The following is a 23,301-nucleotide window of genomic DNA, read 5'->3' as shown; positions in this document are numbered from 1 at the left end:
AAAATGCATTAGGCAATTTTTTAACGTAGTAGGTATCTACTATAATAAGTCGATGTATATAGCATATAGCACACCGCGCCGCGCCGGTCGGGTATCAGCTAGTGACCAATGTTATGAATAATTGTGACCAAAAACATATTTTTGACAAAACAGTTTCTAGTTCATACGTCATTACTCATTAGCTAACGTGAAATTAATCACGGAAAATGTTTTTAATTGCTAAAATTGGGGAGGTATTTATTTACGGTAAGGTAGGTATTTGCTAATGAATGGTTATTCCAGTATGAGACTTGCATTTTCTGATCGTAAGCAAATCTCTTGAACATCTGCAAACTTCATACTACGTTGTCCACTGCTGGACATAGGTCTTGTAGCGACTGCATCGTTTTAGAACTAGGTAGGTACCTATGTGCCCTCTCAACTGCCACTTCAGCTTCGAACACGTTGAGCTGAACAAAGAATTAAAGCCGGGTTTTTCGAAATTCCACCGGACCAAAGCTACACGCGGTCGCTATTAAAGAATAAAAAAGAACGATTTTTCATTCAAATAAACTTTTACAAGTAGGACATATCTACTTTTGAATCGTCAAATTCCTCTATAGGATGAAGTAATCTGAATAAAGTATTTCATAAAGTTATTGAAATATTGGTGCGTAAATAAGCCTAAAGTCTGAATGAAATGAATTGATAAATCGGTTTATCAGCAAGGTGGGTCATCTTAATTACCAATTTATCTCTAAGGTGCCCCCTATTACTGATGACCGATTTGTATAGTTATATTTAGGTACGCGATCGCCCACATCGTAATTGTTAAATACTTCATTAAGCTAAATATTTTATTCTTGTGAACGGATTATAATTAGTTTCGTCTCTTATCTGTTAATTGAATTTGTATCAACAGCATATTATTAAATTATAGTGGGAAATGATGTAAACCCATCTGTGCGAAGCCCAGGGTGGGCCAAATAGTAAATATACTAAAAAGTAGTAGGTATACTCTAGTCACCACTCACCTCCGCAAAGTAGGCACTCGTAGCAGAACACTTACATATTTCATAAAAGAGAAAATTATAATTTTACTTGTATTTCTTCTTAATGTTGCCAATATGATTCTATAAATGAATACAGCATCTTTGATTTATTCGAAAATGATAAGAAACTGGCATAGCAGCCTTTAACCAATGAAGGTATGAAGGCTCGGCTCCTCCTCCAAAAGAAAACTTACATTAATAATCTTGATGGCTCCACTCATCCATCCACATATCAATCCATGGGTCCAAAGTACCAACCTTGCAGAAGAAAAGCTTTTGTTCACAAAACGCCGTACTACAAACGACTTCCTACCTAATTACATAAAATATATTACTTTAAATTAAGGCTTTTGGCTTTTAATTCGCCACGCATTAAAATTACCATAGGCTAAACTGTTATGCATTCGATTATCGAAAATATAATTTCAAATTTTATTGAGTAGGTAGGTACATTATTTTTGAGTCTTGTTTAATACCAAATTTGGGTTATCACCAAGCCGGCCAATTGGGATGTTATTAGGTTAGAGATGGCGATACAGGTCATTAGAATTCTGTAAAACCATTGCAAGTTTTTTGCGAACGCTTGATAACTCTAATGCCAGCAGGAACCATTGATAGAATAGAATAGAATATGTTTTATTCATTGATCAAACACGTTATATTAAACACACTCGTGATGTTTGATCTATATTTGTCCAAAATTATGTAGGTAAATGTTATACATTTATATGCCTGCTCTGGTCTGGTGGGAGGCTTCGGCCATGGCTAGTTACCACCCTACCGGCAAAGTCGTGCCGCCAAGCGATTTAGCATTCCGTTACGATGCCGTGTAGAAACCAAAGGGGTATGAGTTTAATAAAAAAAAACTCCCATACCCCTTCCAGGTTAGCCCGCTTTCATCTTAGACTTACCACCAGGTGAGATTGCAGTCAAGTCAGTTGAGCTAACTTGTATCTGAACAAAAGAAAAGTAGTTTGGTAGGTACTTACATTTTATATTTCAATGTGTTAGATCATCTTTGTTACATCGAAACCATTTAAACATTCCGCCACAATAGATCGTCAATCTTCAAAGACGTAAACCAGACAAACTATTTGGTTTTAGTTTTGTAGGACTTCCAGCGAATTTAACGACGTCAGCCTTTTGTTTTGTGATTTTTGTCTGCGAATTTTTTAAACTATCCATTCCGCTACGAATGTGTAAATATCGTGTCGCAAAACCCTTTTGTTTATCGAAGAATGTCTTCTAAAAGCCTTTTAAATGAACTCAACTAAAATATACCTATATAATATATATATAAAAGAAAAAGCTGACTGACTGACTGACTGACTGACTGACCTATCAAAGCACAGCACAAACTACTGGACGGATAGGGCTGAAATTTGGCATGCAGATGGTCTATTATGACGTAGACATCCGCTAAGAAAGGATTTTTGAATATAATTAGTAGGTAAGTAAAAGAGGGATTTGAGTGTAGTCCACGCGAAGTCGCGGGAATAAGCTAGTATAGTAGGTACAATATATTCTGCTCTTGACTAGGTAGGTCTACATTTACTTATTGCTCAATAGATAAAACATAGATATACCTACCTACTTAATATTATGTAAGACTTTAGAGATACAAAAACGCCAAATTGTTGCTTTGATAATAAAATATAAAGCAAGTAAGTAAATCCCCAAGGAGTCTCGTAAGCGCTTACGCAAGTGGTCTTTTCGATTGGCCACGCCTGTGCACAGTGGCGTGCACAGGGTTTGAGGCCAGGGTAGGCATTAGTTGGTAGGAACCTGTTTACTGGCAGGCTATAATGCAAAATAAGCATTAAGCTATTACAACTGGGGTAAGCAGTGCATTTATGCCTCTATGACCTGCACGCCACTGCCTGTGCAACACTGTTTCGCTCAGCACAGGTCAACAACCCCCTGCTATTTGCATTAAGGCTTAGATTTGAGAACTGTTATCATGTGCAGCTGCATCTCGAATTATCTAATTCTATTGTCCTACTATGCAAATAAAATAATCATAAATGATAAATTTATTTCTATAGGTACATCTTATAATAAAATTTTAATGGTTCTTGTTCATTAAAATAATTAGAAGGACCTTTATTAACGACAGAGAGCCTAAAACAATATTCATTAAAAAATTTGTTTGTCTGCTTGTCTGCTTACGTGCTGAAACTACTGAATGGATCTAAATGCATTTTGCATAATTAGGGATATTTTTTATCCCGAAAAACAAAAGGGTTCCTTCGGGATAGTGGATGCAATCTTTTGTCGGTTTTACTTCATAACTCCGTCAAATCTGAACCGATTTCAACAATTCTTTTTTTTTATTGTAAAGATGTAAGTATTTATCTAAAATCAATCTAATAAGTGAAGGTCTGAGATAGATGGAGGATGGAATTCCTCAACGGATAGCAACAAATCACTAGTATAAGACCAAACATACCTACATGATGTGTATGATATGATAATTAATTTATTATATAGGTATACATATTATTACATATATACGAGAGTATTAAATTAAAATGGAGGCTACTCTAAGCAAAAATGTGTTCCAGAAGCTACCAAACCAGGCTGTTTTCACTTGTCTAGTGTTTTATTCACAAAGAGTGTAAAATCGAATAGAGCTGATAGTTTTTTTTTTAAATCTTTTATTAACAGGCTTTTACAGTGTTGTAGTTTCTTTCTCTTAAACGCGACGACCTCCCTGGCGCAGTGGTAAGCGCTGTGGCCTGTGGTCTTATTAGTGGGAGGTCCCGGATTCGAATCCTGGCAGGGGTTTGGAATCTTATAATTTCTAAATGTCTGGTCTGGTCTGGTGGGAAGCTTCGGCCGTGGCTAGTTACCACCCTACCGGCAAAGCCGTGCCGCTAAGCGATTTCGCAAAGGGGCATGGGTTTAATAAAAATTGCCATACCCTTTCCAGGTAAGCCCGCATCCATCTTAGACTGCATGATCACTGACCACCAGGTGAGATTGCAGTTAAGGGCTAACTTGTATCTGAATAAAAAAAAGTGAGGTTTAATGGATATGCTATACTAATATTATAGAAAGTGCGTCTATCTGTATGTCTGTCTTTCTGTGTGCTACCATTCACAGAGGTAGAATTGAATAAGTATGCTTGAATCTCAGAGACAAAAATATTTTTATTCCAGAAAGTGAGAGCTTCCACGGAATATTTAAAAACCTACATTCCAATGATTCTCATAATCATGTGAATTTAGGTTTTTAAAAATTATGAACAATAATGTTTGTTTCACGAATTTTTAATCAATGTTTTGCTTTATAATCTAAAATATCTAACGAATAGTTTCAAAAGTTCAACGGAACGCAACATAACACTTCAACTATATAAAACAATAAACCCAACTGTATGACATAGGCATTTTGTTTCTATTGTGTGAAGAAACAATCGCCGATTCCCCGAATAGAAGCTAAAGGTTCGTAGTCCAGAAGACATACAAGTATTTTATTATGCTGTTTTTTCTTTGTAACTCGATGACATTCGACAGCGAAATCTTTTGTTAAGTAGTTAGTACCTACCTGGCTAGATGTCGACTGTATGTAAAAGAACTGCTAAAATATTTCCAAAAATACTAAATAAATAACCTTTGGATGTACACTTTATGTATAGTCCGCGACAGGTCGAGATGGCAATCGGGGTAAGAGGCGGGGGGACGCCCCGCACATCATAGTTGGTTACTCGTAGTTCTCGACGTCAGCGTTGAATTCGTTTCAATAGAGTACGTACGTCTCCATTTTTAGGGTTCCGTACCTAAAGGTCATCACCTGTGCCTTCTAAAACAGATTTTTATTTATTTTTATGTATCATGGTTTTTGAATTATCCTGCAAAATGTCGAAAAAATACGACTGTAGTACGGAACCCTCATTGCGCGAGCCTGACTCGCACTTGGCCGGTTTTAGAGATTGTTGTGGTCTTTTAAGACTCAGACCTGGGCTGGTTTAGGATCCCTCGTAGCTACAGTTCTAAATTTACGAAATCATCCCCCTTACATTATCTTACAAATCCAGCAATTGACAATTAAAACTACATACTTTGAATAAATTATTTGACTTTGACTTGTACATATATTTATTAATATTATTATTTATTAATGCTCAAAAAGTCGTACCTTTTTTGTAAAAAAATAATATTTGCACACGTCAAAGCTTATCTCGCATTGCATTAATTTTATTCATGAGCATCCATTGTATGCAATATAATTTATCTACCTATTTTACAAATTAGTGTGTTAATTTTTAACATTAATGTGGCTGGTAAAAACACGTCTAAAAATGTGAAAAATTAGTTCTTTACCCAAATTACTCGTACATACGTACGTACATAAATGTAATAATATCTAAAAAATATAATTTGTCTGTCTGTTCATTAGATACTTATTACCCGTTTATGTAGTGAGTTGTACAGTTGTTCTTGGCATGTTCGTGGTTTCTGCCATCAAGTAATTGGCGCGCACGTCGTTCAAACCAACGAGGCATTAGCTTTTTTATATATATAAAGAAACGTTATAAGCTGCTTGGACGGTAGCATCACCAATATTTTACTCGGTTGGTGTGGAAATGGATTATAAGGGTACCTACATTTATAAGCACCAAGTAGCTCCTACCTTACCGATATACCTAGAGATGACTTGTTTTTGTTCAATTACATAACAGAAGTATGCAGTAAGTTGCGCGAACCTTCCACGTATTGCAAGTACGCTAACGTTTCAGGTTACATGTGTCCCGGGAAGACATTACGATTTCGACACGCCTCTGATCGAGCCAATTCCATGTAACGATATTTGAGACCTCTTAAATAGCAGTTCGTAGCATCAATTTCAGTTTTAAGAACATATCTATATATATAAAAGGAAAAGCATAAGCTAGTAAAAATAAAAATAAAAGCAGACTGACCGATTGATCTATCAACGCACAGCTCAAACCACTGGACAGATCGGGCTTAAATTTGGCATGCAGATAACTGTTATGACCTAGACATCAGATAAGAATGGGTCAAAATAGGGGTTGGAAATTTGTGTAGTCCATGCGGACGATGTCGCGAGCATAAGCTAGTAAATTCTTATTCAATTCAGTACCATTCAAAATAGTTAAGTACCTACTTAGTATAAACTGCATTGGGTGTGTTTTGTCCTGCAGCTCTTAATGCGCGAATTAGATTTTTCTGCATATCTTTCATTTGTAACCGACTTCAAAAAAGTAGACTCGAAGACGCCTGGACTGATTTCTAGATCTTTTTTTTGTTTGAAAGGATATATCATATACTTCCAAGGTGGTCCCATATAAATTTGGTGAAGATGTGATGAATATCTTCGAAGATAGATAATGGAACTCCTCAACGGATAAGAGTAAATTGCTAGGGATCTGTGTAATAGCTTAGTGAACAGTTCAGTGAACATTTTTAATTAGGCATAGCATATTTTAATACATGCAGGGGCCACTAAAAACTGTGAAATATTTTTTTATAAAAAAAACTGACTTCAACGTTTCAACTTCAACTTCAACCGACGTTTTGTCGGTCTCAACGACAGAGATGTTCTACAAATCCACTATCTCCTTCTAAAGGTCGATGTACAATGATGATGATGTTATTTGTGTTATTTTCTGCCGCGTACCTACTGCAAGTTAGTAGGTACTTACCTAGAGATCGTAGAGTTTTATTTTTATTGGAAAAGCTTAAATAGGTAGGTACCTACATGTTTCATTTAGTTTACTGTAAGTTTTTAAAATTTAAATTGCAAGCAAACAGACAAGCGCGTCACCTGTTGTTAAGTGATTACCACCGCCTATAGGGTTTGCAGCACCAGAGGAACTACCAATGCGTTGCAGGTTTTGTAAGGAATTTGTTGATCCACTCCCCTTGAATAACCCCATCTTGAAATCTATACTCGAGCCAAATTAGATTAAAAAGTATAGTGGTAACGCCGCTGAAGGGATTTGGTTCCTACCACAGTTTGCTGTGCATGGTAAAAAGTTCTGTCAATACGGGTGGTCGAAGAGCAACAGGCGCCCAGGTGTGCACGGGTGTTGAGGGTTAAATTGCTTACCTACGGTGGCTTGCGCTATAGTTGTAAAAAAGGAGAGTGGAATACGGTAAAACAACTCCCTAGAACACTCCTCGTTTTAAAAGCTAAGTATAAAACAGAACACGCAAAAAGAGCTTAAGTCTCTGCGGAGCTCCAGGCTTTCAAACATGCTGTTTGGGAATTTCATGTCATTCCATTCCATCAAGTTGATAGGTCGCTTTTGAAGATCAAATGTTTATAAATAAAAAAATAAAACAAAAAATCGTAGCTTTTCTTTCCCATCACAAGGCTTCAGGGTAAGGTTGGTTAGGTAGGTCTCTGTTGTTTCTTAAAATCTTTTCTTCATCATACTTACATTCACATTGAATAGTCGTATCACCAATCTGTGTAAGAATTTAGTGAGTGACTTTGCGCATATTTTATTTGAATGGTGAGGTAGGTACTTAATCATCGTTCATTTTTTAAATTATTGAATTGTTTACTATTCAAAAGTAAATATTGACCGATAAGCAGAAAAACTACAAAATGTTATCAACTGCACTCGTGGAATTATGTGAGGATAGGTATGTGAACTTTGATAAATTGTTATAATGGGCACCTAAGTTGGTTTCTCACACTTCGTTGGAGCGGCAAATATTATGAATTCATAATATAATTATTAAGAATGTTTATAATGAGATAAGAGAATAAATAACCTGTTTCATCAAGTACAAATAAATGTTATTTAATATCATTATACATCTAAATATACAACATTGTAGAAGGCAAGTAACATTTTGTTTTTTAATAATTCCATAAACAATCTTACCTCCGTAAAATTATATCTACCTATCGGTCAAAAATTCATAGGGACATTTTACCGATACCTATAGTACGCAAAAGATCGAGATGGCAATCGGGATAGGGACACCCCGCACATCCGCACAACCCCGGCGCTAACCCGATGCGGGATAGCGCGGGTGACGTGCGGGTGTGTGGGGTTTTTCCTCGCCGCATACTCCGATTACCATCTTGACCTGTTGCATACTATACTTCTATTAAAAAGTGATGGTGAAAATGTCGCGTCGGTCTCCTAAATATTCAGGAATCCCGCGCACGCACCTCTAACTTTTCGGAGTAATGTGCATATTAAGCAATTAATTATTGCTTGCTTTAACGGGGAAGGAAACCATCGTAAGGAAACCTGCATGCCTTAGAGTTTTCCATAAAGGTGTGCGAGGTCTGCCAATTCGCTCTTGACCAGCGTATTAGACTATGGCCAATCCCTTTTCATTCTGAAAGTAGGCTCGTGCTCCGTAGCAAGCCGACGATGGGTTGATGGTGATAATCATGACTTAATCTGTAAAGAATGAATAAATACACTTAAGCCATTAATTTTACTCATTTCTTCTTTTATCTGCGTGGTAAAAATAAGCTCACGTAACTTATACGTAGGGCGTGCGTACTGATTGTTGGGCCTGGGTTATCATTTCAGTTATCGTCCAACGCATGTTGAGGTAGTACAAAATATATGTCACCTACTTTCGCGAATTGAAGGTCACTGATATAAGCATTTTTTCAGATTCGATATTAATGCGATTGAAATTAAAATATAAAATTTATTGATAGGGCACATGTCACGGACGACAAGATAAAAAATGTCCACGACATAATTTAAAATTTGAACAAAAGTTTTAAATCTCTATTAACGTCATGCATTTATCTCAATAAGATAAAGTTAAACAGCACCAAAACCCGACTAATATGCGAGAACTGCGGATAGATGACGCTAGTCGTAGATACTAGGTAGGTATATAATATGTAGTAAAATTATTTTTCTGTCGCTTGGTGTCTTTTAATTAACATTGAAACTCTCACACTCAGAATTTTCTCTTCTTTCATTTGATATCTCACTCGATACGAACGCAAAAGAAAATTTCAGAGACCCCAATTGTTTGGATGTTACATCCGTCATAGACCCTGATTTTGTTCGTATTAGCTTAAAGTCACCCAGACAATAATAACCACAGACCAAACGAATCGATTGACACCTCATTCATCAAAATCGGCTCAGTAGTTCAGGCGTTACAGTGGAACACACATAGATACAAACATACTATTCAAATTACATTATTAACTATTCAAATTATGTTTGGGAAGGCACTGGCCCCTAAGACACGGGATTTCCTAGTTTAGGGGTCAGGATTCCAGAGAGTTGATTACTGTACTGAGTTGTTTAAATAAATAAATATTATATTATTATATTATACATACATACATAGACTGCTAAAAGAATAAGCCTTCCTTTTGACTTTGCCGTAGTCCGGTAAAAACACATGAGAAAATCGCAGGTTCACAATTTACAACAGGCCTAGCAATTTAAATGCGTGACTCATTTTAATCTCTTTTAGAGATAGAGACTGGCTCTAGAGCCAGCTCGTGCTAGAGCTTCGTTATTTTATAAAAGCTGAAAGTTTATCTGCCTATTGTCTGTGGTATTGTCCCCAACACAGGGAGAAACGATCAGCGACTGCCGACTATGTAGTTTTGATCATGGTGGCTTTGGGTGATAACTGATAGTAAAGGTGTAAAAAATCTTACGTCAAAGTAAAGTCCAATTTGTTTAAATACATATTTTCTTTGGAATAGTATTAGGAATCACGTCACCCTTAAACTTCAACAATTTATTAAAATTTAAGGGTGTCTGGCAGGGAGTTGTCACCATACTAAGTGTCTGGCAATGCATGACGTGATTTCTAATACTATTCCGAAGAAAATTGGCTTTATACTTTGACGTAAGATTTTTTACATCTATATTACCTGTTATCTCCCAAAGCCGCCATGACCCAAACTTCATAGTCGCTGATCGTTTCTCCCTGTATTGGGGACAATACGCAGAGAATCTTTCAGTTTTTATAAAATAACGAAGGTCTGGCACGACCTGGCTCTTAGTTTATTTGTAATGTTGTGGATTGCTTTATTATTTGAAACATAATCAATTTAAAATATAAGGCCAAATAAATACGTGATCAGTTGGCGAATAAGAAAAATTACTTGTAATTGTATGCAATATTAAGAGATGCTTACTATAGAGCTATAAGTATAAATGTACTATTTGAGGGAGTATGGGGCAGTTTAGTACCAGTGTGAAATCTATAAACTTTGACCGTAACGCGTGGACTTAGATAGTTAAACATTCTTTATGAATTCTATATTGTATTTGTATAGCTTTTATGGATATGTTCCTGTCAGACGACAGAGTCACGAATTGATTAACTCTTTGCAGAGGTTCTCGGTGGTGACGACTTAAATATCGTCGGCCTCCTAGTTAGGGAGTCCAGTATTTGATCCGCATGCATCTTCACGGAGCAACGTGTAAACAATTAAATACTTAAATATCACTTGCTTTATATGTAGCGATGAAGGAAAATATCTGAGGAAGTCATACCTCAGAGTTCCCACAATGTTCTCAAAAGGTCTGTGAGTGTGTCTAGTCTGCCTATCCGCACTTAGTAAGTACGGATTGGCATACCATGGCCAAACCTTTCTCATTCTGAGAAGAAAGCCATGCTCAGTAGTGAGCCGAAACAGGGTTCAGCATCATGTTGATAGTGAGAGACTCTTGCGGTGGTGTGTAAAAAGTTATAAATGAAATGTAAAAGAAATTTAGTTTGATGTGGATAGGACTTTAGACGTGTTATTGAACAAGCGTTTTCATCTTCCGTGCCACAGTAGGTAACATCTTATTTTACATGTAAATCAAAATTATTGCTACTAACTACCCAATCTGCTTTTTGGTAAACGGTTACACAGTAACAGCTAGGCTATAATAAGTATAATAGTAGTAAAAGTATAAATATATAAGTATTTTTGCAATAGTAAGTATTGCAAAAATTCTGTCGTAAGTATTCCTTGCCCTACCTCCCCAATTTCTGTTACTTCTCACGTTCGACGCTTCGGCAACAAACAAACAAATGATGATTAATTACTTTTCGCAATCGAAAACACGTACAAAATCTGTAGTATTCTACAAAAAAATAGAGCGCCCACGAGTTTTGCCTATTTCACTTTTTTATTGTAGAATATGCACAATTTCACATAACAACGGCCTACTGAAAAATAGAGCTTTACAGCTGATCTTGCCATTTATCTACATCTTCCATGTAGACATGAAAAAATAAATGACTCTTCGATTTGTTATTACATACAAATATTATGAGTGGGTACTTTTAGAGAGAGCCAGCGCGCGCCACCTTTGTTATTTTATAAAAGGTGAATATTTATATTATGCGTAACTTTTAATCGTTAAGGCTGTCTGGCAGGGGGTTGCCATGATACTAAGTGTCTGGCAATGCATTACGTGATTTCTAATACTATTATTAAGAAAACATAAAAAAATAGACACTATACTTTGACGTAAGATTTTTTACGTTTATTACCTGTTATCTCCCAAAGCCACCATGATCCAAACCAACATCCAAACAAACGTCCCTCCCAGTGTTGGGGACAATACGCAGAGAAACTTTCAGATTTTATAAAATAATGAAGCTCTGGCACGCGCTGGCTCTTAGTCCATTAATATTATTTTTGTTTTGCTTTTTCGGGTTGCATGTCCCCAGAAAATAAGGATCCCTTACAGGATCACTTTGTTGTCTGTATGTCTGTCGCGTGTATGGTCAAGACCCGTCAAGGGGAAGAAACCTATAGGGTAGGTACTTCCCGTTTACCTAGAGATATGAAATTTGGCAGGTAGTATGTTTTATAACACAAGTAAAGGGGAAAATCCAAAAATCTTGAATTTGGGGTAAAATCACAAAAAAATTAAAGTGTTATTTCTTGTATGAATTAGGTACGGAATCCTTTGTTTGCGAGTCCGACTCGTATTTGACCAGTTTTTTTGTTAAAAAATCATTTTTGTTTAAATTGTACCCTGTAGTTTTTACCTAGCACCTATGCATATTAGAGAAATTGAATAATTACCTACACTCCTTTGCAAAAAAAGCTATGCAAATAAACTGTACGAGCCCCTAACATATCAAATTATTTCTTCAGAAAACAGTATTTTCAGTGTTCAGTTTGTCTCCGTAGCACCCGCTGGCGTCAGTCCTCGCCACGTAGTGAAATCAGAGCTTCATCAGAGAAAGTACGCTACTTTAGTTCGCTTGTGTTCAGGTTGCACAATGTCTGGCAAATCTCAAACGGACAATCCGGAGTACCTAATTTTAAGGCTAAGCTGACTCCCGACTGCGTATGACAGCTAGAAACCTTCTCCACACCCTCTATAGGCTAAGACGTAAGTCCTACTTAGTTATTTTAGGTTTTTTTGAGGTTAGTGTTGGTAGGCACTCTCCCAGTTCCTGTCGTTTGACTCACTAAACAGCGGTCGTACCGCGGCTCATTGGAACGTTTTCTCCCAGATTCTTGCCTCCTCTGAAGAAAACCTGTTTCTTGGTAGGTATTGAGGCCAAGTCCAGGTTCTAGGCCAATAACACATTTTATACATTGAAAACTTTGTAATTGTGTTAAAATTATTGTAAAGCTTTATAAAAATCAAACGACTGTTTTTTTAACCGACTTCAAAAAAGGTGGAGGTTCTCAATTCGACTGTATGTTTTTGTATGTTTGTTACGCGATTACTCCGTCAATTATGAACCGATTTTGATGATTCTTTTTTGTTTGGTAGGTCGTACTTGAGAGGTGGTCCTATTTTACTTTGGTGAAGATCTGATGAATATCTTCGGAGATGGAGAACAGAACTCCTCAATAGATAAGAGTAAATTGCTCGTGATCAGTGTAACAGCTTAGTAAACAGTAGGTTTTTAACCAGGCATATCATATTTTAGTACGATGGGGCCACTAAAAATTGTGAAATAAAAAAAAATCAAAAAAAAAATAAAAACCGACTTCAATAACCACCAACACTAAAAAGTAAGAGCCGGTGCCAATTAGCCGCACGAACCGTCTATCTACTCTTTATAGTGTTTTGCGACTCCGCATTGGCACCGACTCCAAAAATATTACTATAGAACTACAATAACTCTTGTATACATAATATATTAGGTAATAAATTAAATTATTTTTTACTTTTTAGTGTTGGTGGTTATTGAAGTCGGTTTTTATTTTTTTTGTTTTTTTTTTGCATAAGGGTTTATTATTACGTACCTACATGTTGGAAAAAAAGTTCTTTTACAATAATATGGCAAAAACCCCATTGTCAATGTTGATGATAAAATTTACTTTTCCAAACACACTGACGAAATAAATTCACGAATTCATTTAGTGGAATCACATTTTTGTTGACGCGTTTTATGAATTTCTTGAAACGTGCCAATTTGTGAAAACAAATCCGAACATAAAAAGGTCATTGCCGTTTATCAGTGTGATATAACATTGCATAAGTGTGATCGTGAATATAATATATGAATATAGAAAATATAATTTTCGCTCTACTTAGAACGATTGCCAAGGTAAACAATGTACCTACTACATAGATATTATACTAGCGCCCCGCACCGGCTTCGCGCGGATAGCTTGAATGGTTATACTATTTCACTAGACATTATTTTCGTTTAACTTTAACTATTTACGCATTGCACACAATTAAGTACTACCTCCTACTTTAATTAATAACCTGTAATTTAAAATGCAAAATGTTTATTAAATAATAACTTCTTTCTTTCTTCACTCTGGGCTGGTTTCCGCACTCGAAGCATGCTTGTGCGTGCATTGCCCTTCCCCGCCGCAGTTAAATTATAACTTAAGTATAACCATCTTAAACAATTCCTCTTTTTATTGCTGAAAACCGTATGAAAATTCGTACAATAGTTTCTGAGACCAGCCAGAACCAACCCAAACTCATCACGGTGGGGGACTTTAATCTAAATATATAAAAGGATTGACTGACTGACTGATCTATCGACGCACAGCTCAAACTACTGGACGGATCGGACTGAAATTTGGCATGCAGATAGATAGCTATTATGACGTAGGCATCCGCTAAGAAAGGATTTTTGAAAATTCAACCCCTAACGGGATGAAATAGGACTTTGAAATTTGTGTAGTCCACGCGGACGAAGTCGCGAGCATAAGCTAGTTCATAACATTAGTGATTGGTTGTACATGCTTACCTATGTCTAATTATTATATTTTCGAATAGTCACTAGCAGAGTCCACTAACAGTTTTAGTGTGGTAGCTTTGCAAGATTTTGATTTGCCCGGCAGTGTGGTTAGCAGGTAGACGTGCCGCGCACCGCACTGCCTCGACCGAGGTGCTTTTGCCTCGGTCAAGGTGCGTCCATGAAGGCTGTACTGCTGCGCAAAGCAAGACCTCGCGCAGCTGCCGCCCTTTGTTTCAATTATTGTTTTTTATTCAGTTTATTATAGCTAAATTAAAGAAATTGGTGCAATGTATCTAACCAAAACGCTGGAAATATGACCTTCATTCACAAAGATATTATGCGCTTACTTTAATATCGAGTAAGTATAAGTTACAACTTAATGGTTCCTCTGTGCGGTACAAAAATAATGCAATTACATCTGTCTGGTATTTAATGATACGAGTATTTTCCATTATAAGACGCTTATAGATACACGTGCCAACCGGAAAATTCATGTTTGTTTGGAACTAAGAACTCCTTTATTACCTACCACATATCGCTATAAATGTAAACATGCTCTTAATCGCTACTGTCACCAATCACCATTCTAAAAATCCTTTTTTTTATCTCCTCACCTCTCCAACTAAGCGTCAGGCTCGTGCTAGGAGTAGGTACGGCAATTTATAGTGCAACGGGCGGGGTTTGAACCGTCGACCTTTCGGTTTTCAGTCCACTCCTTTACCGGTTGAGCTATTGAGGGTCAATTTAATATAAAATATAATTTAATTATAAAATAATGTATCAGCAGGTAAATTCCTACTTCATCACGCCCAAACATTACGTGCAAATTGGGAATTTTATTTGCCAAGACAAACAACAATATTAAGAATACTTAATCGCTACTGCATTTTTATCAAGCTTAAAACAAATGCAATATTTATGTCAAGGCGTTACTAAATGAGGATAAGCGAATACCCTTGCACATCAGAGTGTTGATGTCTACGGAATACAATGAACCAAACGGACTGAACAATGATAAAATAGGTTGAAAAAGGTTCAAAATAACAATGCCCGAGAAATAGGGGAATGAGATCATTAATAAATATTGTAATCTGACTTCCGAAATCATAAAGCGATCGATGTTCTCGTTGTAGGTAGGTCACTTACCTATAGAGTAAAGTCTCTCTGAAGAGGTGATTTCTCTTTAAAGGAGACATTCTTTATTTTCTGAAGAAAACTTTAAACATAAAACAAAGTTAAGAGGAATGACTATTCCTTAACCAATTTTTAAAAAAAATTGAAAATGTAGTTATAGAATTTACGTGTTTAACTAATATCCTCATACCCATGGCAGAGTGGCATAAGCTCAAAGCTGCTACGCAGTTTTTCTCTTTATTATTTCTTATACTTATTTGCTAAAGCGCATACAAATCGAATGCGCTTGGTGCGACAAAGTTGACTATGAAGCCAAGTAACTGAATGAATGACTTTGGTGTCCCCAAACGTCGCGGGAATAAATAAGAAATATTTTTGCTCCACCATTTGAAAATAAAAAGAATACTTACTTAAAACTAACTTAACATTAATTTCATAGGTTGAAAACATCAATTTTTGAAATTATGTAAATAGAAATTGAACAAGCTGAAGGAGGTCGAATTACTTCCAAATAAGAAAAAGAGTTTGGTATTTATTATATACAAGGGTAGGTACTTTTTTAAATCAGTAAGTACTCTATCTTTCTTAAAAGTAAGGAAGTTTTATTTAAATGTTTCAATATTGTATAACTAAAGACTTTCTAGCTCACAAAGGTGAAAGCAGGAAAATTGCAACTTGTGGATATTAGTAGGACCTAAATCAAACATAGGAAATGAAGGCAGTATTGCTACATTGCTACGCTTTATTTTGTGTTACAAATTACAAGGCATTATTAAAATCTAACTAGAATATGAAACCTATGAAAAAAAAAACTTAAAATTAGAAACACCCATTATGTGTAAATGTATAAAAACAATAATTATAATTAATTGCTTGTTCGGTAGATGTACAGAATGCCTTCATGCATCTAAGCTCTGTATTTGTGATTTGGTAAGTCTATATATTACATTATTATTATATAAAAGAGAACTACCACTCACTCACTGACCAATCACGAAATCTCAGGAACTATAAAGTCTACAAACTTGAAATTTGGAAGGTAGGTTCTTTCTAGGACGTAGGCGTCAGATAAGAAACGGGTTTGAAAAATACACACCGCCAATAAGGGTGTGAAAGGGGTGGGGTCGAAGGTTGTAAGAAAGTCCTATGTTTTTGAAGGGTGGCTCAATAGGGGATGAAATTTTTTATGGAAAAGTTTTAATTATTGTTTTTGGTAACTTGATTTTTTTAGACGAACATTCACCCCATAAAAGGTTAAAATGGGGGTTGAAAGACTATATGAAAGTCCTATGTTTTTGAAGTTACAGGTATGAAAATAAGCTTTAAACTTCCAATCTTTAAATAATAAAAATCTGTATAAGTTATTTTAGAAAATCCCCCTTAAGGGTGGTAAAATAGGGAATGAAAGGTAATGGAGGTTTTTATTACTGCTAATTTGAAATTTGAAAGGTAGACTCGTTTTAAGAGGTAAGTATCTGCTAAAAAAATATTTTGAAATGTTTTGCGATAATCCATTCCTAAGGGGGTGAAATGGGGGTTGAAATGTTATATGAAAGTTATGTTTATGAAAGCTAGGTTTTTGAAGTTAGAGATATGAAAATTGGAATCTAGCTATTCTGGGTTCCATGCCTTAAGGTGAAACTGAGTGAGTAAGTAAGTGAGGCCTTTTGCAGCGGGAAAATTTCCGATCTCACGAGAAACCGAAAATTTCACGCGGACGAAGTCGCGGGCAACTGCTAGTATTAAGATATTTATTATAGAAGCAGAAATAAAACTAGAACACGTAGAAGGCCCAAAAAGATTTCGAATTATTTATGGCAAGACAGTTATGATTGTAGTATACCTGCCTAAGTACCATCTGCCTAGGAATAAGAAACTTTTCTTTAAAAAAATTTAGAAGTAAAATTAAGTGTTATATTTTAAAATGCTTTATAGGAGCTGAAAGTAACAACGGATTGTAGAGTACTTTAAATATTTTCCTTAAGCTTATTTAGTCTACGTTGTATTTAAGTTCACATCTAGTCTAGTGAACGGAATATGCACTCGCTATTTGCCACTATTTATAATATGAGCTAAGTGTAGGTACAATGATAGATTGAAAGGGACGGTCGTTGCTCTTTTGGCCGAGTACGGCGTACGATACATGATTTGTGAACTTAATCTACTTATGTCGAAAATCATAATATTAACTGCTCTATTAGTTAGTAGCTATACCTTATCGTACTACTATGTTTGTTCAACTCTGGTGCAAATAATATACTCGTTTGAAAGACAAAGCGTGCCTACGCATTATTAATTAATTAACATTAGTAATTATGCAAATATGAAATGTGCTCAGGGCCGGATTAAGCCGTTATAGATGACCCTAAGCAAAGTAAACCTTGGGCTCCCTGCCACCTCTCCTTTTCAATATTATAATATTTAGAATTAACACCTACAAGCTTATTTTAATATTTTGTAATTAAAAATATCTTTTAAAAATAAACCTAAAATCTTTGTACTTAAAGCCAATTAAATTCACTGCTATCTATAATTTATTTTCCATGGATGCCGTAGGAGGTACCGGCCGGCGCACTATGGAATAGGTCTATAAGTATTTTTCTAATCAAATTTTTTTTTGAAATGTATCCAGTAGGTATACTATACTAGACAGATAGACAGACAGACTGACAACGAAGACATGATCCTATTAGGGTTCCTTGTTTCCTTTCGAGGCACGGAACCCTAAAAATGAATAGGTACGGTTTTGCATAATTTTTTAAAGTAGGTAACACTAAGATTTTGTTTCACATTTTCTTCTATTGAAAATGGAACGCTTTTAAAATTATTAAAACCGTTGTTTGCCATGTTGCATTCTTGAAAATCCTTGTCTTGTCTTGGAACACAGACCAAGCTATTCCGCTCGCGTGCTAGAGCACTGATAAATAATAATTGATGAATGTTAAATATCATCCTTATCTAATTCAAATAGAGTTGTATACCAATCCGAATTTGCAGAACTGCGCAGTAAATAGGACTGAGTACTTACCTTTTTGTTTTGTATTTCACAATACTATCTACATATATAAAACACAAAAATGTTTCTACCTGTGTCCGTTATAGACTTTGAAACTGTCCAACGGATGTGCCCAAAACCATTAGAAAGGCAACAATGTGAAAATGGTTTTAGATATTGTTTTAAGCGTAGTAGTAGTAGCTGGGTAGTATCATATAAAGAAAGAGATTCGTAATATTGTAATTTTTTGATATAAAATAGTAATGGTTAACACACTGTTTCTAAAATATACCTAGTAATATTATGTATAGGTAGTGTTAAATCAAGCAAAATCTAGTTTATTTAAATACAGTATTTTTATTATGTTTGAAGACGGAAGCCACTCATTATTTTCTTGCATTATTGCACTGATTTCAATCTCTTAATATTTTACATTCCTCGTTAATATAATTGCCTTCGAGGCATTAATGTAAGTATTTAATTATATTAAAACATGTCTGTATTCTGCTATAGTATATTTACATTTTTATGGCTTTATATTTAACTGCCTGATACGCCCTGCTTTGTTTGAGAGGATCTTTTGAAAATCGGCGAAATGAAAAAAAATGAAAAAAAATTTTTTTTATTTTTAACCGAAAACCCAATAACCAGTTTTGTTAGTACTTTAACTTTCATAAAACTTTCAGCTTCTATTTAACCCCCGGTGGAATTTCCGAAAATTCTTTTATACTTAAGTGCCTATACATCATAAAAAGAACCTTGTGTTAAATACGTTTTTAACCCTAGCGGCTTAGGTTGTGCATTGGTAGTTCAGTCAGTCAGTCAATCGGGACAAGTCTTTTTTTATAATTTGCATAGAAGATAAGAATAAAAAGTGCAGAATATATTCCAACTTAGATTGGAACTAAATATTATATATGCGGAAAGTATTAACACTACATATTAAGCTGTCCATTATGTGTTTTAGTATAGAAATTTATTAATAGATATGCAAAAATCAGAGATGAATGTTTTCGAGCGCTATACTTAAGTGTCGCTTAGAGGTCGAGCCGCGTAGAACTTCGCCCAAGGCTCTCCGGCTTGAGTCGTCGACCCGCCATCACCTTGCTTCGCACTTACGCAATTCGTTAATCTTATCATCTGCATGCACACCCGCGCGATCTCGCTGGCCCCTCTCACCCCTCGCCAAATATGACGCTTGCTAGTAGATACAGATACAAACTCTTGCTACTACGTATTCACTTAAACGAAACGATTTTTCAAATTTACTTACTACGCCGAAAATAATATTTTCTCATCTTAGCTAGTTCCAAAATCGAAAGTAATTAAGTGAAAGGAAAGCATTTCACTATATTCTGAAATGAAGAGTGCCTCTACGACGAGTGCTACGCTTCGTAGCGGACCGGTCAACGGAAAAGCGACGGAGAGAGGAGTGCCGGTGGGACGAACCTGCGCGCGCGCCACCCGCGCGTATTTATTCGCAAGGCCACACCAGCGCCGGGCCAGTGCGCACACGACACTCGCACGCGGTATACGATTAGCAGTGTGTGAGACACCGCGCTATCGCGATCACAATCCGAACACTAATGTTACGTTCAGTTGACTTTTAAAAAGCTTATCATTACGGAAATAAATACAAAATAAGTTTCAAAATGATATCAATGCTAACGAACTCTAAGCTCCTGTGGGCGCTGTGGCAAGTGGTGAGCTACTGTTCTTCGCGTACGACGCTGCCGTTGCTGCTGACGGTCGGCGTGATGTTTTTGGCGATGCGGCTAATAAATTTAGTGCGTGAAAGCCGAAAGCTGCCGCCCGGACCGTGGAGTCCACCCGTCGTCGGCTACCTTCCCTTCCTCGGAGTACGCCACAAAACCTTCTTGGAGCTCGCTAAAAGTTATGGTGCACTGTTCTCTACACGTCTTGGAAATAAGCTAACTATTGTGATGAGTGACTACAAGTTGATCAGGGAAGCATTTCGCCGGGAAGAGTTTACCGGTCGACCGAGCACTCCACTCATGAATATTTTGGATGGTCTTGGTAAGTAAATGATTTTGTGTAATGATACTGTAAAATAATTGTACCTATTTATAATAAACATTGTACCCCTGAGTCTGTTATAAAACATATTATATATCCCATATTTTGGTAATTGTCTAATAATAAAGTGTTTCATAGAAAAATGATAACTTCAAAACTAAAAAAAATTACGATGGAGTATAATATAATAGAGTTGCATGTAAATACGGCCCATTAGCTCCCTGGCTCCGAAAAGCACCGCCCATAAACAGTTTCTTATCTCCTCCCTGTACACAGGTATCATCAATAGCGAGGGCCGTCTTTGGAAAAACCAGCGCCGGTTCTTGCACGAAAAACTTCGTGAATTTGGCATGACTTACATGGGCAATGGAAAGAAAATCATGGAGGCGAGAATTAAGGTATCTACCTGTTTTTTGAGTGCGTAAACAAAAGAATCATAAAATCAAAAATGATTTCTTAATTATAAAATATTGTGCCTTAAATATTAACAAACTCTTTTCTTCTTTAGAGCGAAGTTCACGAATTGATAGACAATCTGCAACGTACGGAAGGCGAAGCAGTAGATGCAAATCCACTGCTTGCTTTAGGTGTATCGAATGTGATTTGCGGAATTACAATGTCAGTACACTTCAGTCGCGGGGATGCTCGTTTCGCAAGACTTAACCATTTAATCGAAGAAGGCATGAGGCTTTTCGGAGAAATTCACTATGGAGAATACATACCTCTTTATAACGTAAGTAATTTAGATCAATCAGTCTAAAAAATCTTGTTTTTTTAATTGTAATAGAGTAAAATTAATATTTTCTTAATGTTTGTGCAGTATCTTCCTGGTAAAGCACAAGTGCAAGAAAAAGTGGCAAGAAATCGCGAAGAAATGTTTGCTTTCTATCAAACGTTGATTGACGAGCACCGGAACACTCTTGATATGGACAATGCTAGAGATTTGATTGATGTATATTTAATTGAAATAGAAAAGGCTAAAAGGGAAGGCAGAGAAGGGGATTTATTTGAAGGCAGAGATCATGGTAAGTTTATTGACACAAAAATAATGTATAGTGTCAGTTCAAATTAAAAGTGTTGTTCCTTTATAATTTCCCATTGAAAAACAAAACTTTATTTTTTTGGTTTATTTCAGAATTGCAAATCAAACAAATACTTGGTGATCTATTTTCTGCTGGCATGGAAACCATTAAATCGTCGTTGCTGTGGATGATTGTCTTCATGTTGAGGAACCCAGATGTTAAACGTCGCGTGCAGGAAGAACTTGATTCTGTTGTTGGCCGCGAGCGTCTGCCTACGATAGAAGATATGCCAAATCTTCCTTACACTGAAACAACTATACTTGAAACTTTACGAATGTCAAGCATCGTGCCCCTAGCTACAACACACTCCCCTACAAAGTGAGTAGACACATTTCTTTATATTCGAAATCAATTTTTTTAATGACTTCTCTTATTTCAAAGCCCTTTATAGACTTAGCGAAGTACTAATCATAATAATCTTTTACAGGGACGTCCATCTTAACGGTTACACAATTCCTGCGGGATCACAGGTCGTGCCGCTAATCAATTGCGTCCACATGGATCCAAACCTTTGGGAAGAGCCAAATAAATTCAACCCGAGTAGGTTTATAGATGAAAACGGTAAAATTAAACGACCGGAATTTTTCATGCCCTTCGGAGTCGGGAGGCGGATGTGCTTGGGGGACGTTCTGGCCCGCATGGAAATGTTCATGTTCTTCGCGAGCATGATGCACCAGTTCGACGTGGAGACGGAGGCGGGCGCCGCGCCGCCGTCGCTGGAGGGTACGGTGGGCGCTACGATCGCGCCGAAAGCTTTCCGCGTGAAGTTCGTGGAGCGCGCGCTGCCCGCGCCGCCCGCCGTCGCCGCGCTCGACCACCCGCACTTGCGTCACGTCGGCGCCCACTGAGCGCGCGCGCTACGCCACTACATACCCACCAGTATTCCGTGATCACTCGTTTTAGAGCGCATCGATGACAAATTTAATTTAAGTTAACTAGTAAGTGACGACGTCGCTCCAGCGATCGTCTAGGCTGTGCATAAAGTGTTCAATAAAATAGTAATCGAACTTTACTTTAGGTGTATTGAAAATTCCCATCGTTGAGATTATAAATTGTTATTTTATATCTTCAGTATTATGTATAGGTTTTCGATCTATGAGATCGTCGTTAATCACATACATCGAATGAAGCAGTTTCGTAACGAAATGTAGTTAGTTCACTGACATCTTTAAGCTCTAGTTCCCTATACCAAAATAAATGTATAATTATTATCGTTATTTATTAGTAAGTATCACTTGAGAGTGTTGTCTGTTGAGTGTGATCTCATGTTACGTGTGAGTATACATTAGTATTTTGTTAAGGTTTGTACGTGTTCATTTTTACATTTCTAGTTAAATATGTACCTATCATGAGTATACTAAGTAACATTCCATGGTAGCGTAGAACCAACAACTAGTCTAAGAGCGGTAAACTCTGTCGCTATAAGTAGATTATTATTTTTAATTTTGTAACTTAACTGACGATTTGAAATTTTGATACCTTTTATATCAGAAAAATAGTTCGCAACCAAGTTGCTTTTAATAAATTCGAGTGTTTTGAGTTTTGAAGAATCATGTTCAATCAAACAATCAATGATACACTGTGCAACATTTTCTTGGTTGAAAAAATAATTAGAATTGTAATAAATTTGCTTTTCTCCTAAAACCATTATTTACGCTAGCTTTGTAAATATTGCAATAAGTACTTTTAGTGGATCACAAGATTGTAGTTTGGAATAAATGATGATAATTTCATATGAAGATATCTTTAATTTTTATAATATTATTACCTTTTCCGATTCATTTCTGTACCTATTGACGAATCTCTTATGGGCAGATTACACCTACCGAGTACAGTGGCAAGTCAGTGTCCTCGGCCGAGTACCTACTCGG

At 36.4% G+C, this 23,301-nt stretch overlaps 1 protein-coding gene across 1 annotated transcript; it reads left to right on the top strand.

Moving 5' to 3' along the window:
• Positions 1-19,775: 19,775 nt before the first annotated feature.
• On the top strand, positions 19,776-23,169 carry Cyp18a1 (Cytochrome P450 18a1). The gene is made up of 6 exons (XM_034984416.2): positions 19,776-20,348; positions 20,625-20,746; positions 20,857-21,081; positions 21,169-21,373; positions 21,484-21,748; positions 21,858-23,169. Exons 1-6 carry the CDS (start codon positions 19,964-19,966, stop codon positions 22,276-22,278), a joined length of 1,623 nt encoding a protein of 540 aa, XP_034840307.1. The 5' UTR covers positions 19,776-19,963; the 3' UTR covers positions 22,279-23,169.
• The last annotated feature ends 132 nt before the right edge of the window (positions 23,170-23,301 follow it).

The sequence above is a fragment of the Maniola hyperantus genome, chromosome 3 (assembly GCF_902806685.2).
Source record: "Maniola hyperantus chromosome 3, iAphHyp1.2, whole genome shotgun sequence".
NCBI lineage: Eukaryota > Metazoa > Arthropoda > Insecta > Lepidoptera > Nymphalidae > Maniola > Maniola hyperantus.
This window is presented reverse-complemented; position numbering and strand designations above follow the sequence as displayed.